Source organism: Myotis nattereri (genome assembly GCF_964212035.1).
Source record: "Myotis nattereri genome assembly, chromosome: 5".
In the NCBI taxonomy this organism is placed as follows: domain Eukaryota; kingdom Metazoa; phylum Chordata; class Mammalia; order Chiroptera; family Vespertilionidae; genus Myotis; species Myotis nattereri.
The window spans coordinates 45261095-45278119 of NC_138080.1; the positions used below are offsets into that span (position 1 = coordinate 45261095).

Sequence of the window (17025 nt, forward strand, 5' to 3'; positions counted from 1 at the left end):
GATAATGGAGAGTCATTCCTGAATGCCAATCAGAGCACAGCACCTGGCATGGACAGTAGTTTCCACTTATCAACAGTTTGTCTTATAGTGGTCTTGGTTACTTGCCACCAACCATGGTCCCGAAAACATTAAATGGAAAATTCCAGAAACAAACAATTCATAAGTTTTAAATTGTGCGCTGTTCTGAGTAGGATGCTGAAATCTCCTGCCATTCTGCCTGAGATGTGAATCATCTTTTTGTCCAGTATCCATGCTGTACATACAATACAATATTTTGAGATAGAAAGGGAGAGACCACATCCACATAACTTTTATTACAACAATTGTTATCATTGTTCTGTTTTATTATTAGTTACTAGAGGCCTGGTGTACAAAATTTGTGCACTGGGGCAGGGGAGGGTCCCTCAGCCCGGCCTGTGCCCTCTCACAGTCCAGAGCCCTCCCTTGGGGGATGTCTGACTGATGGCTTAGGCTCATGAGGAGCGGGCCTACACCGGCCTTCAGACATCCTTAGTGCTGCCGTGGAGGTGGGAGAGGCTCCCACCACCACCACTGCACTCACCAGGTATAAGCCTGGCTCAAGGCTTCTGGCTGAGCAGCACTCCCCCTGTGGGAGCGCACTGACCACTAGGAGGCAGCTCCTGCATTGAGCATGTGCCCTGTGGTGGTCAGTGTGCATCATAGCGACTGGTCATTCCGCTGTCCAGTCTATTTGCATATTAGCCTTATATTATATAGGATTGTTGTTAAACTCTTACTGTGCCTAACTCCTAAAATTTAAATGTATCACAGGTATGTATGTATTGGAAAATATGTAGTATATAGGGCTCGGTACTAGCAGTTTCAGGTATCCACTGGGGTCTGGTAGAGTATCTCTGGTGGATGAGGGGGAAACTGTATTATGTCTCAATTGTTGTACAAAGTATCTGCATACTTTTGAAATCAAATATAAGCCCAGCCTTTAATAAAGACACTGCTATATGAATAAAGGGGTGGGGGTGGAGGGGCGCAAAAGTGGTCATTTTAGCTCTGTTCTCTCCAAAAATGATTGATTCTAAAAATATTTTTTTTTAAATGCATAGTCCTTTAAGGCCAAAGAAAATTGGAAAGGAGACAACAGCGATAACATTTTGGAAAATGAAAAGCAGGTGGATATGTAGTCATTGCATCAGTGGACCTGAAAGTTCAGCAGGGGGCAAAGCCAAGAAGCAACCTGATTTACATGAAAGAACAACCAAAAAGCTCTTGGATCTGATGGCATCAGGTACCAATGCAGGTGGGATTGACAATGGGACAAATTGAAAATTATGACGAGGTCAGACACCCAAATCTACTTCCCACTGTGACAAAAGACTGATTCATTTCAGACTATGCAGATTTCTCCCCTGAACAGAATAAAATTGAAGATTAAGGACTGAGACACCCAAGTGAGTTGAGAGTGGTGATAATTATTCTGAATATGGGGGTATGGAGGAGGTGGAGTTTTATATTTAATGCTGAGACTCTCAGTCCTAACCCACTCAGATCTCATTTTAGAGAACTGGCAGCCAGGGCTATACTCTTAGAAAAGAGATCAAGGAAATCAGGGTATGTTTTTAAAGGAACTGACCCAGTCTGCTCACAACACAGTAAAGACTATGGTCAGTAAGGCCCATCCACATGCAGAGAATGATCAGTCAGCTTTTAAGCGGCTAGTGGACTTGGTCAGTATTCATTGACGTTTCAGGGTTAAATAAAAGTATTTTTAGTCATGCAGGGTCACATTTTTTTAAAATCTCTGATGTTCCTTTATTTCAGTGAGTTTATAAGGATTTCACTTTCTTCCCAAAAAGAAAGTAAATGAAGAGAGAGGAAGACCAAAAATCCTACCAACAAGAGATCGAATGCAAGAAAACTGCAAAGGAGACGCTCAGGATCAGGCAGAGGGAAATCCCGAGGATGACAGCTGTGCACAGGCCCAGGGCAATCAGTCCAAATCAAAGCTGACCAGATTGTTTCACCAGAAATTTCTTCTGGAAGATGAAATTATTAGAAAACCTAATGTGTTGGCTGTTTTGAGAGGTGATTCACACAATCTGAGGAATGGGACTGAATCAGTGGTAAATATTTATAAATGTATAAATGTAAAGCAAAGCCAACAACAACAACAAAATGCACACATCACTAGGGAAAACAAACCAAAAAGAAAAAAAAAAAAAGGTCAGGAAAGGAAATGCAGTCCTAATATACTTCATGGGTCAGCGGTGAACAATGACCCCTTGCATGGTCACCATGAACTTGGGTCTTGTTATAATTAGGATCTAACAGAGGTTGAGGTGATGAGCAGTGCTGACCGGTGTGATAAAAAAGGAGGATGAAAGAGAGTGAGTGCCTCACCTTCCAGAGTGTGTGGTGAGTGAAGTTCATAGGTAATTTTAAAACCAAAGAATCAAGAAGTAGCAGCAAAAACATGTTATCTGAAGATATAGAGGTCAAGTCTGAAAGAATCAGTCAAGAGACTTGGAAGTGCTTGCCTCCAAGGAGCAGGAAAATCATTTGGGCAGGGGAATAGGGGCAAATGCTATTTTTCGTAAGCCTAAGAAATACTGGCCCTTTAAACTCTGTGCAATTACAACTCTGACAAAAATTAAAATTACAGGTTAAAAAAAGAGTATGAGGAGAATTAAGGAATATTTCTTGATGGTTGGGACTGTCTTGTTTGGGTAACAGTGTCTTATCACACTGAAGAAGGAATGAATAGCCAGCCTAGAACTGTGCCTCAGTGCTGGAACCACGCCATCTGAGGATTATCAGACAATCTTGGCTTTGAAGTAGACAAGAAGGCAGATTGTCATTTATCCTAGTTCCATGGGTAACGGATACTGACAGTTGACAAAATTGATAGGCTTTAATATATAGCTTAGAAAAGTCAGTACAATAATGCAAGTACTAAAACTTGATATCTATCCATCTGATTCTATGAGAAAATCCCATTCTTTTGCAATACTGAAAAATAGAGAACACATGGGTATGTTAGCTGTTAAATACGCACGCAGAGTCTCCAATCTGTTCCATAAAATATTCATGTTTGTTTGAATATGAAAAATATTTCTCCAACATCTTGTAGTAAAACTCTTTGCATCTTGCTCGGTTTATAGTTTAGAGCAAATTCTAATTCAATGTAGGAACGTTCTGTATCAACATCTCCAAGAACGTTTGATGAAATGCAGATAACTGGGCACTACTCCAGACCAAGAGAATCATAATCTCTGCCATCTGATAATATGCATTTTTAATAAGCTCTTGAGAGATTTTTATAACGTATTTGATATCAAATTTATACTAGGTAACTCCCAAGGCTTTTGTTTGTTTGATAGCTTGTTTTTTTCTTTAATCTAAGAGTTATGACCTTCTTCTACTCTTAACAATTGCCTCGCCTCCTTTTCAAAATCTTTCCAAACCACTTATATGATACTTATTCATAGACTGTATTTATATATGTTTGTATATCCTTTTTTCTCCAAAACAAGGTAAGTTCATAAAGGCTTAGGGCAACAACAAATATGTCCTTGAATTTTTTTCACAACAACCTGGCTCATCAAATATTCTTCAGTAAATGTTGAAAGAATTAACAAAAATATGGATGGGAATATTGAAGGAAAATTATTATTCTATCATTTTAAATTGCAACAAATTTACACCTGGAAAACAATTCTCTTGATTGGCTTTAGCTGCCATATTAACTCTAAGGTTTTAAATCATTGTGGCTCTAGATATAAAATATGAATTAATCAAATGTCAAGCTTTCGATTCTTTTAAATTCTTATTTACAACCTCCATGTATATCAACTTAAAGTGGTCTGTCTGCCTTTTACCATTCCAGCGGTAATACCAACTGCCTTTTTATTTCTAACAACAAATCATGCCATCTGAAATTCTTTCTTAGATAGCTAGGGATTAACTGAAACAAAAAGATTCATGAGAAATGGAAAAGAGACGATGAGCTTCACATGAAAGAGAGCAACATGTCCATGGGTTAGAAGTTAGGTGGAAAATAGATTAAACATCTCTTCCCCCTGTAAGAGTTTAGTCTCTGCAGCCATTATATAATTTCTTTGATGAAATAAAATAATGTCATCTCAAGACTTCCTGCATAAATATATAAGTACATTGTGTATTTTAATAAAAATCTACTACTTTGAAAAGTGTTTCAGACTATAGACATACAGTATTTAAAATATTTTCCATCCCATAATACTACAAAAAAATCACAAGAACTAATTTTTCTCTTAATTCTCTTTCAGGGTAAATAAAAATTTATTTTTAAAGGTTTAGAGCTAAATTGTCACTTGCTGAAATCAGATTAGTGTAATAATATAGCAATTCAGTGCAACTGGTTATGAAGATTTATAATTTTTTTTAATCTTGAGTACATTTTGACACTGATTTTTTCCCCCCTATGGGATTAGTGCTTTAATATTGCTCTTGGTATTTTTACTCCAGGCATGCCACTTTTTTCTTCCCCTAAGAAAGTAAACTAATAAATTTGATGCCTTGTGTTAGCATTAGTTGGAATTTTTTAAAACCTGAACATAAAAGCAAATTTGGCCTTCAGTTAGGACTTTTCTTTACATGATATTAGCAGTAAAATAACCTGGCAAACACCAGAAGGGATGGAAAAAATATCCTCCCTCCTCCTTTCTTCCCCCAACTTCTATATTCACTGAGCCGCTTTGTTCTCTGTATCCTGCATAATTAATAACTACTTTGGCAATCAGTCATGCATTCCTTAATGGCACCTCAGGCATCAAGTGTCCTTGGAAGCCTCCCCCACAGAAACCATACACCCTCATGCAGTGCACACTGCCTGGGCACTGACTCACTCTGGACGTGTCATTTACAAAATCACTATTAAGGAAAATGTATATTTGGGGTTATAGACTAGCTACAATACTTAATATCCTCTAGTATCATTTCATCTCTTTATAGATTAAATACATAAATACTTTTACTAACAATAATTAAAATTATGCAATACCCAAACAAGTGTCACTGTTTATACATATTAAAAAGAAGGTAAAATTATAAAAATAATAGAACAAATTTGGCAGCAATTTAAAAGAAGATAAGTTTCACTGGATTTTTGTGAGTTAGTCTTCGGTTCATTCATCACCCTACACTCCCCTTTTCAGGCAATAAAGAAAAGACAGAAATATATGGAGTCAGTTGGTTTGGTAGCTATAACATCTTTTGTCCTTAATCTTAACTGATGCGTTCACTAAATGGAAAGTAATAGTAAATAAATCGTTAAAAATATTGTGTTATTACTTCTGATCAGAGAGCTTAGATTAAAACTCTTTAAAAGATAATATTCAATAAAACCATTTTAAAAGAAATCAGTGGTAGTTTAATCATCATCCTTCAAAATGTTAACCAGGGAGAAAGAGAAAATCCTCAAATCATATAACCATTTAAAAAAATCTACAATTATAAGTAATATTGTACTCAAGAAGAATAGTTCTATATACAAATAATAAAACTACTAAAATATTCAGAATTAGATATGTATATTTTATTTCAAAATAGGCATCATTTTTGAAGTAATTGACAAAAATATGCACTATTTTGTACATTAAGGCTGAGAATTTTTTTAAATAAGACTTTTAATAAGGTGTTTTGATTCTAGAATAAAAATATTATTTTTTCAGCCATTGCAGGTTTCTTAACATTCTTAAATAATGGTGCTTATGCTACAGTACACAGAGTAAAACATACACAACCTATTATAAATTACTCCAAAATTAAACAAGAAATTTTCTTTTCTTTCTAAGAGATCTGCTGGGCTCTCAATGTGTGTGGCCTCCAAACAGAAACAATCTTGCACTGTTTTATTTCAGTTTTGCTTCATTTCTTCCCAAACAATCTCTCACTGCTAATCTACCAGGCCTTTCTTTTTTTCTCTTTTAGCATGAAGAAAAAAAAAATCAAAGACATTATTAACTCCTTATGCACAATCATAAAAGCTTAATATTTATCATTTGACATCAATTACATGGATTTATTTTTCAGTATTTATTAATGGGGCATGACTGTGGAATACATATATATATATATATATATATATATATATATATATATATTAGAATAATTTTTGAAAACAGCATTAAATGCTAAAATTTTTAATTTATGTAGTAATTCTAGCACTATTTTTAAGCTACCAAAAACTAGCTATAATTTCACGTAAACATTCTATGCTAAAGTTTTTTCTAAAATCAAACTTAGCCTATAATAGCAACCTAAAATAGTAAAATTGAAGGGAACATTTTTTATATCTTATTCTAAGGTATCTGGGAATCAAGGAAATGATAGTGAAATAATAACATTACAGAGGAAAGTATACTATATGTAAAATATGTAAACAATCTTTCAATATTAAATTGGCATCACTTTATTCAAAATAATAAATAATCCTATATTTAACCATATGCTCTCTCTCATTCATTCGTTGAGGGGGGGAAAGTTAGTAAATCATTTTTATGAAGGTGAACATAATTTTTAATGGCAACATGTGTGGCAATAACTGTTTCTGAGAATTTTAACTAATGTACGGTAATTAGAACCACGGAGCCTTCAAAGTTGACTCGTATCAAATATCCATATATGCTTCCAAAGAAAGCTGCAGAGTTATCCTCCTTACTTGTAAAATATAAGAAATATGAAAATCAACTTTCTCCATAATTATCCCAGAAAAAAAGTGACTGAACACAAACATTTTTCTGTGTATAAAAATAGATGCAACATATTTATTAAATTAATTATAACCGCAGGTAAAGATGATTATACACATTAATAGTTATAATGTCATAAGTATGCATCTAATTTTTTTAAGTAGCCTAATATCTGAATGTTTCACTCCTCATCAAAACAAAATAAAACAAAAACAGTTCAGTTCTTTAAGTAGAGCAAGACTGTGTTCTTGCTCATAGAGCCTAATATATCAGGACCAAGTAGAACATGTGATTCTTCAGCTTTCTAGTTTATGCATCATCACTATTGTGCAACAGCTACAAAGGTACCAGAGGAAATGAGAAGTTAGTGCAGCGCCACTTGTTTTAGACAGCTCTAAGGGGAAACAGCTGACTGTCTATGAGACATTAGTGAGCCGCTGCAATGTGTCTGGCATTGTACTAGGCATTTCATAACAAACCTAAAAGTAGGAAGTTAATAGTCCAATAAAGATGTGCAGTTAGTATCATTTTTATCATGAGCAAGGTGAGAAAGGACTGTGGCCAGTGGCTCCTAAGGTCCTAGTGGTGGGTTTGCATTGAGACCACTGCCTCTGGGGATTTGGGTGTGCTACGTATGAAGCTCATCGTTGGCACGTAAAAAAAGCATCAGAGATGATGGGTGGAGGGAGGGGGCTTGAAGGGGCACTTGCCCCTGAGCAAATGACACAAGAACTTTTAAGTCTCTTCTCCAAAAGGCAAACTTTCTTCCCTTAGGCTTTCATTCGTTGATACACAGATAAGACTGATGGATTGCTGCCCTGCTAGTAATAATGTTGGGGGGAGTGGATGGAGGGAGGAGCATCATTTAGCAATACACAATGATAACTCAAAACACTGTGCAAGGCTTAAGAGCAAAATAACTTTTCAGCCAAAACCGGTTTGTCTCAGTGGATAGAGCGTCGGCCTGCGGACTGAAGGGTCCCAGGTTCGATTCTGGTCAAGGGCGTGTACCTGGGTTGCAGGCACATCCCCAGTAGGAGATGTGCAGGAGGCAGCTGATTGATGTTTCTCTCTCATCGATGTTTCTAACTCTCTTTCTCTCTCCCTTCCTCTATGTAAAAAATCAATAAAATATATTTTAAAAAAACAAAACAAAACAAAACAAAACAAAAACACAAAATAACTTTTCAAATTGTTGCTCATCAAATCCTGCTCTTTCTGTGGGCAGTTATTGACTGTAGAATGACTGCAGCTGTGTGGGACGAGGGAGGGATATAGGGAACCAAGACAAAGGATAGGTGAGGAATTGGCCAATAAATTGTCAAAATCAATTTAAACCCAAAAGAATGAAAGCTTGTGAAATTGTAAAATTCATATGTCAATAATCCAGAAAGCAATATGGAAAATTAAAAACACCAAGTCACACTTATTAGGCAATGTAGGACCCTACCATCATGTTCTCTGTTTTTCTACACATAAGGCACATTTATATAAGGTCCCTAAAGCTATTTCTCCACATATGTCCATTTTCTGCAGCCCATCACAGGTCAACTTAGTTGCCATGCCAAACATGTTTCCATAGATACCAAGAGAATGTCAATTCTCATCCCACCAAACTCTATACTTATAATTTATCAAGCTATTTCAATAACTATTTACATATGTACTGAATTTAATTTTAATTACATAATCAGTGCTACATGTTTCACCTAAAGTCTCTCAAATTCAGGCCGTTTCTAGTGTTAGTCACAGCAAATCTCTGGTAATAGGTCAATACCAAGTGGCAGGGCCCTTCTTACTTGAGGATGGGTGTTACTTACCATAGACCCTTATGGTTCTTTATCTCATCTCAAGGCTCATAAATCTGATATTCACTTACAGATATAAACAGTGTCTCTGTTAATGAAGCTGGGGTGAGTTGTATGATCAACTTAGCATTCCAGCACTGATTCAGAACCTCTATTGTGCCTAGAACTCATCTAGGCTGTATAAAATGGCTGGGTTTTTTATCTTTAAACTAGAGGACTGGTGCATGAAATTCATGCACTCAGGGTGGCACCGTCCCTCATTCCAGCCTGCACCCTTTAGCAGTCTGGGAGCCCTCGGGGGATGTCCAACTGATGGCTTAGGCTTGCTTCCTCTGGGGAACAGGCCTAAGACATCAGTCAGACATCCTTAGCGTCGCCACAGAGGCAGGAGAGGCTCCCACCACCGCCACTGAGCTCACCAGTTGTGAACCCGGCTTCTGGCTGAGTGGTGCTCCCCCTGTGGGAGCACACTGACCACCAGGGGTCAGCTCCTGCATTGAGCATCTGTCCCCTGGTGGTCAGCGTGCGTCATAGCGACCAGTTGTTCCTCAGTTCAGTCAATTTGCATATTAGCCTTTTATTATATAGGATAATCTGTATAATTACATTGATCAAGATTCACAATATAATTTAGAGCATATATTTTAGAGATATCTCCCTTAACTTCAATTGTACACAATAAATAATTCTACTCTTAGTACATGAATAAATTACCATTTTCAAACTTCAGTTTGGATTTTATTGTTCCTTTCTTGGCTGTATCTTAAATAATACTTAAATTTCTTAATATGTTGTTTAAATAATATTCCACAGGCCCAAGTTTGGGCAATCGAAAAGGAAAATTTCTACTAACATTACAATGTGAATATAATATATAAAGTCAAGCATTAATTCCATATTTTCTGATTTGACTCATGAATTCTCATGAATTGCTACCTGGCTGTATACATAGTGTTTATATTCAAGAGTCTACATGCTAATTCATGTAGCCAACACCATGTTGTGTTCCCAATATACTTACTAAATAGCTAAAATCATTAAAGATATCAATTATATAGGATTTTATATTTACTTGTTTTATATTTTCCATCAACATTTATAGCCTCTATGCCCTCTTCCACCTCCACCCACCAACTCCACCCAACACCTCCACCTTAGCATTCACCACACTGTAATTCGTCATATTTAAAAATTATACTAGATGACATCATCATATTTGTATAAGTGCTTCTGATTTACTATTATGAGAATGGGATAAAAATATCAAAGGATTTTCAATATTTCTGTTTCAGTGCAATAAGCAGATACAAATGTTTGAAATAATACATGAAATAAGGGTGAAAGCAATCATGATACAACTAAAAATACAGTAATTATAATCAGAAAAAATAGATTTCTTAAATTACAATGAGAATTTGAAAATCTTTTTTGGTAGGGAGGTGGCACAAAAGCCATAAATATTATTTAATCAGAATAAATATTAAGATAAGCAGAAAAATTGAGCTAAATACTTTTTTAAAATCTATTTTACTAACACATTGATTTTTTTAAAATTAATATTTAATGTTTATCTTATTAAGAGATAAAATAATAAAAAGTATGTTATGTACATATTTGTAAACAATACAACTAAATTTTGGTGGGTGCAGAAAAGGATATGACCCCTTAATGCGGTGGTTCTCAACCTTGGATGCACATTAGAATCACCTGGGAATCTTTTTAAAATCCTTATTTCTAGGCCTGGAGGATGAGGCCCAGAAATCAGGATTTTAAAAAGATTCCCAGGTGATTCTAATGTGCTAAGGTTGAGAACCACTGCCTTAATGGGAGAAAAATAGTAAAATATCACATAAGAGATGGACTTTTAGGTAAATTCAGAAATAATTTTATTAAAATGACATTAATGTCAGATAGTGCTGGCTTTCTAACTTTGCAATGTATTCATTTCAAAAAATATATATGAATTTAAAAATTAGAGCCATCAGAAATTTCACATCTTTAAGAGTAGCATTTAGCAAAATGCAAAAGGTTATATATATATATATATATATATATATATATATATATATATATATATATGTATATATATATAAAACCCTAAGCAACTGGTCGACTGTTCAACCAGTCAACCGTTTGACCAGTCGCTATAATGCACACTGACCACCAGGGGGCAGACGCTCAACGCAGGAGCTGCCCCCTGGTGGTCAGTGCGCTCCCACAGCGGGAGCACCGCTCAGCTGACTGATGGGCGCCAGAAGCCAGACTCACTGGCTGGCGAGCTCAGCTGTGGTGGCAGCCAGCGGTGGCGGCAGGCACAATGGGGCCGGGATGAATGGCGGAGCGGTGTGGTACCTGGCACAGGCTCAGGCTCCTCCCTGGCTGCATGCCACTTCACAAACTACTACATCCCTTGGGGGATGTTGGACTGCCAGTGTGAGGATCAAGCTGAAACCAGCAGTCCAACATCCCCCGAGGGGTCCTGGATTGCGAGAGGGCACAGGCCAGGCTGAGGGACCCCATCAGTGCATGAATCCATGCACCAGCCTCTAGTAATATAATATGCCGGGAGCTGGTCCATCCTTGCTGTTTCAAGGGACCTGGCATATATGGCATACTGTTCTTAATATGTTTGCTCACCTTCTTGGCGCTGTGTTTTAACCAAGGTCACCTCTCCGAGAAAGGTTGTTTCCCCAGGTAGGGATTTTCCCCTGAAGTTAGGGAGGGAATAAAACCTCTTAACTAAGTGCCAGGCGGGTAATTAATCACTTTAACTATGAACAATCATGCTTAAGCTACATAATCTTTACTCCCTGGAATGGAGATAAGAAACGCCCTAACCTTTGAAATAGAGATTGATAGGATTGGAATCAACTGGTATAAATACAGATGTAAGAAGACAGAACAGAGAGAGACAGAACCTAGGCACAGAACCTACACAGAACGTTCTCTAGAGACAGAAGAACTTCGCTGGAGAGAACATGGCAAAAGATCCTGGACAGAAACTGGCCTCAGAACCTAGCGAGAGAACATGGCAAAAGATCCTGGACTGAACCTGACTACAGAAATTGGCAAGAGAACCTGACTAGAACCTGGTGACTGAACCTGGCTGGAGAACCTGGACAGAACCTGGCTGGAGAACCTAGCGAGGGAACATGGCTACAGAACCTGGCTGGAGAACCTGGAGAACCTAGCAAGAGAACATGGACACAGAACCTGGCTGGAGATCCTAGCCAGAACTTCGCTGGAGATCCAGACCAGAACTTGGCTGGAGATCCTGGCTAGAGATCCTGGCTGGGCTGCTGATCAACTGAACGCTGTCTCCTTGTCATTCCTTCTTCGCCGACTCCGTCCACGCCTTTGGGGACCCCTGGACCCGCTGGGGTTGGACCCCGGCATCTGGCGCCCGAACAGGGACCCCTAGGTAAGCGCCCTGCACTCTGGACGGATAGGACTCCACCGTAGGAAGAGGGTGGATAGTCTTCGCCGACTCCGTCCACACCTTTGGGAACCCCTGGAACAGGATTCCCCTAGGTAAGCCCCCTCCATTGAGAACCCCCACACTCGGGACGGATAGGACTCCACCAGGGTGCTACAGAACCCCCTATAGAAGATAAGTAGGGTAAGAAGGTGGATAGTACAGAACTTAGATTGAGAAGATGTGCCATACTGAGTCCAAAGAAAGAAGACTCTGTATTGATCCTTAGATTGAGAAGATGTGCCATACTGAGTCCAAAGAAAGAAGACTCTGTATTGCTCTTTAGATTAAGAAGATGTGCCATACTGAGTCTAAAGAAAAAAGACTCTGTATTGATCTTTTAACATATATGCTTGCTAGCAGAGGAATTAAGGTTACTCCCAGTCAGACAGAACGTTTTATACAAGAATTATGTCCATGCTTTTCTGAGGAAGGAAAGGTGCCGGAAAGGTAAATGTAAAGGCATGGGAGAAGGTAGGCCCAAGGAGCTTTATCCTTAACCCCACTGCAGCCTTTCCACTCCGGGAAAGTGCAGGATTGGCAAGCTCTCCCTGGGGTGATAGATCAGGACTCAGGTAATAGTGGAAAGCGCCAATCCTACTCTTAAAATGGATACAAGAGAGCATTTGGGTTTTTTTTTCTTTTTAATGTCCGCTTTTAAAAAATAAAAAAGGGGGAATTTGCTGGGAGCTGGTCCATGCTTGCTGTTTCAAGGGACCTGGCATATATGGCATACTGTTCTTAATATGTTTGCTCACCTTCTAGGCACTATGTGTTTTAACCAAGGTCTCTGAGAAAGGTTGTTTCCCCAGGTAGGGATTTTCCCCTGAAGTTAGGGAGGGAATAAAACCTCTTAACTAAGTGCCAGGTGGGTAATTAATCACTTTAACTACGAACAATCATGCTCAAGCTACATAATCTTTACTCCCTGGAATGGAGATAAGAAACGCCCTAACCTTTGAAATAGAGATTGATAGGATTGGAATCAACTGGTATAAATACAGATGTAACAAGACAGAACGGAGAGAGACAGAAATTGGCACAGAACCTACACAGAACATTCTCTAGAGATAGAAGAACTTCGCTGGAGAGAACATGGCAAAAGATCCTGGACAGAAACTGGCCTCAGAACCTAGAGACAGAACCTAGCAAGAGAACATGGCAAAAGATCCTGGACTGAACCTGACTACAGAAATTGGCAAGAGAACCTGACTAGAACCTGGTGACTGAACCTGGCTGGAGAACCTGGACAGAACCTGGTTGAAGAACCTAGCGAGGGAACATGGCTACAGAACCTGACTGGAGATCCTAAGCAGAACCTCTCTGGAGATCCAGACCAGAACTTGGCTGGAGATCCTGGCTAGGCTGCTGATCAACTGAACGCTGTCTCCGTGTCATTCCTTCTTCACCGACTCCGTCCACACCTTTGGGGACCCCTGGACCCCCTGGGGTTGGACCCCGGCAATAATAAAAGTATAATATGTTAATTAGACCAGATGTCCTTCTAGACGACCTTCTGGCCTGCCAGAGGGAATCCTGAGTCCCGAGTCCTAGAGGGAAGCCAGTGCTGGCAACCGAGGGAAGGAAGGCTTATTCTTGCATGAATTCTTTGCATCGGGCCTCTAGTTATATAATAAAGGGTCACAAAAATGCTAGAAAACTAAAATTATATTTTATTATTTAATGTGACCATATTTAAAATTAATTCAGGAAGAATTTCTATAATCCAAATTTTGATGGTGATCCCTAAGTGATAAGGATAATAAATACACTAAATTTCTTATTTTGTTCAAGAGAAAATTCTATCTATCCTACTAATTTCTCATCACCACTGAAATACCAAACAGTGAATTAGGTGGTAATGGGTTTGTTACAATTGTCTAAGTGCTGTACAAAACACATTTTATCTCATTTATTGAAAACGTATTTAACATGGCTAATGATCTACTGTGATGAAATTCAAGTTGTGATAACTAGAGTGACATTTATTAAAATAAAAATTAATCCAGAGAAAAGTTTTTGTTTCCCGATTCTCCAGTTTAAAAGGAAAAAGAACACAAACAAATAACTGAGCTAATGAAATAAGCAGATCTCTAAGTGGTACTTACTGGCATGACAATGTTGTAGTGGATGCAGAACCCCGGTTCAGAAGGAAAATATTCATCAGATACAAATCTTATCCTGATTTGATTTCCTTTAGAAATCTGTTTTCCTGGCACAGTCCCAGAACCACACCAGCGCCCTAATATAGTCCCGTCACTGGGGTCCTCAACTTCTACAAAATCATACCTGCAAAGAGAAAGACAGAAGAGACACAACATCATGACCTGTCATTTTGGCAATTCATGTCTGGGGTGCAGTAAACCTATGGACCACAGCTATGAGTTCGTCCCAGATTTAACTGGGTAAATACAATCAAATATTCCCCAAAAAAGGAGACACACTGAAAATACATTCCAAACTAAAGAAACATGAGTCCCTTATCCTAAGCCCTCTCATTTTACTATTAGTGAACTCCAAATTCACTAAATAGCCATCTCAAACCTTAAATATTTTGTATGAAGCAACCATCTCTGACATTCAATTCATGAATTATTCAATTTAATTTCCATTTGGACCTGACAGCCTTACTCCAATCTTAGTTCCTGCTGCTACTGCCCATTACTTTCTGACAGTAACTCATTCATGCTAGTTAGGCTCCTTGGCTCCCTTTACTCATCTGTGATGCAACGTGATGGGACCTTCATTATAGACCAGCGATGTTTAACCCTTTTCATCTCACGGCATACACAAACTGATTACTAAAATTCTGGAGCACACCAAAAATATTTAATTTTCCAATCTGACAAAAACAAAAGGTATAATCTTGATTCATTCACACCAGATAGCTATCGTCATGTTGGCTGTTGTCATTTTTTTATTTGACAGTCTAAGGGAAAAGAGGTCAGTGTCCCAGACTAAATAGTCAGGTACTGCGTGTTTTAAAAATTCTTGTGGCACACCAGTTGAAAATCGCTGTTATAGCAACATCTTTCAAATCTCATTTTGTGCAGTACTGTCTTTGTGAGACCTCTCTATGTGTTCTCAGCTCACCTTCATCTTCCTTTTTTGATAAAAAATATTTTCAATATTATATATATATATGCAAGTAATCCATCTTCTTTCTTATGCTGTTAAATCCTTGAAGAAAGGAATCAGTACTGACATACTTTTATTTTATAATGCATTACACACAGAGTCTTAAACATAAGAAATGATCAATTTTTTAATAAAACACATGCTAACTTTGGTTTGGAAGGTTTGGAGCAGTGGTGATCATTGAGAGCAGTATTGCCCTTTTAGAGAAGGTTTCAGAAATTTTTAAAGGCATTTTTGGTTGTTTCAATAATTGGGGGTGAGGAGAGCATATGAAATGTAGTGGGCAAGCAAGGTCCATGGATGTTCACCAGTGGGAAGTCCTGAAAATGAGTATTTGCCCCACATCCTCCATGCTTTTCAAGGAGTTCACTGGATATTCATTAGATGACATTTCTGCTATTGTTCATCTGAGTAGAGAATCTAATATTATCTTAGATATAAACATAAATATGTTTTCCAGTTTTAGTTTAAGCCAAGTTTCCAGAAATTCAACTATCAAATAAGTAGAAGAAAGTTTCAACACTTTGGAACTTTACCAATAGTTACTTACTATTTTGGAAAAAACATATCAGTAACAGGTACACTGCTTATAACTATTTGCATCACAATTAAAATAATTAGACTTATCCATATTCATATGTATCTATATCTATATCCATATTTATATAGATATACAGATCTAGATATATAGATAGATATAGCTAGATATTTTCTCACCAGAGGATTTTTTAAATTGATTTTAGAGAGAGAAAGAAAGGGAGAGAGAATGAGAGAAACATTGACATGAAAGAGAGACATTAATTGGTTGCCTTCTGTAAGTGGCCCAACAGAGGATAAATAGGTAGTTGCTTATAAGAATTGCACTTCAGAATACTAAACAGGACATTACAAAACTTCTGTTAAAAGGGAAGTCTGACATGTTTGAAAACCTATTTGTAATTTTTTAAAAAGACTAAATTCAGTAGCTACCATACAAGTAAAAATAATATATTTTGTGCAGTATTGAATTTACAGAAGAAGAAAACTGTTGAAAAAGGACAATGTATATAATGAATTAATAATACTTATAAATCTTTGTCCAAAATAAGTATCCAGAATTCTCTTATGGCATGTAACTTCACCTGTTTCAGCATCATTTTCTTCATCCTTAAATTGAGGATAATTCTACCTAACTCACTGGAATATTTTTTAAAAAGGAATAATGAGACAATACACTGCAGTGCCTCAAACGTCGTAGCCACTCAGTTGCCTCTCAATAAAGTTTGCTCCTCATGTCTATCCTACATTGCTGCCCCCCACCCCACACCTACCTTTTAATATACCTTGGTAGTTTGAAAGCAATAAATAAGAAAACTAGAGTACAAAGGGAAGAGGTTATTTCTGCTATGTCATGTGACAAGTCTGGGTTTATAAATTACATATGCACTAGCAGCCAATATAGCCATTCCAGGAATCTTGATGTATGTGTGTGATGGGACCAGGGAGGGTGGGGTCAGGGGTAAGAAGAGTTGGGTACAAAGACCTAAGTAGTTATTGCAGCTATGTCTGATACAGAAGTTGATAACTGCCATTTTAAATCAAATGATAATTTTTACATCAAGATTGGTTACTTGTGAAACAAAGCCTCTACCGATAGAGCATCTGTTCGTTGTGTGCCTATCTGGTGCAGGTTACCACCACTGCTGGTTTTCAGAGAGCCAGATGTCAGGCCTGGCCAATCACTCAACAAGAATTTAGGAAGCACTGACTGGGTATAAAGTACTATGCTAGATTCTCAGGATACAAAGATGAAATTATAGCTTCTTTGGGCTCAGGGTCTATAAAACATTTTGGTGAGCGCTCTAATGAGAGAATGTAGGAAATACTGTGGAATACTGGCAGAGAATGAGTAATTCTA

At 37.7% G+C, this 17025-nt stretch overlaps 1 protein-coding gene across 1 annotated transcript in view; it reads right to left on the reverse strand.

Moving 5' to 3' along the window:
- PDGFC (platelet derived growth factor C) overlaps positions 1–17025 on the reverse strand; it is a 186399-nt gene that overhangs the window by 42403 nt on the left and 126971 nt on the right. The window contains exon 3 of the mRNA XM_081092346.1: positions 14099–14279. Coding sequence (XP_080948472.1) covers positions 14099–14279 — 181 coding nt within the window. The remainder of the gene's footprint in view (positions 1–14098; positions 14280–17025) is intronic.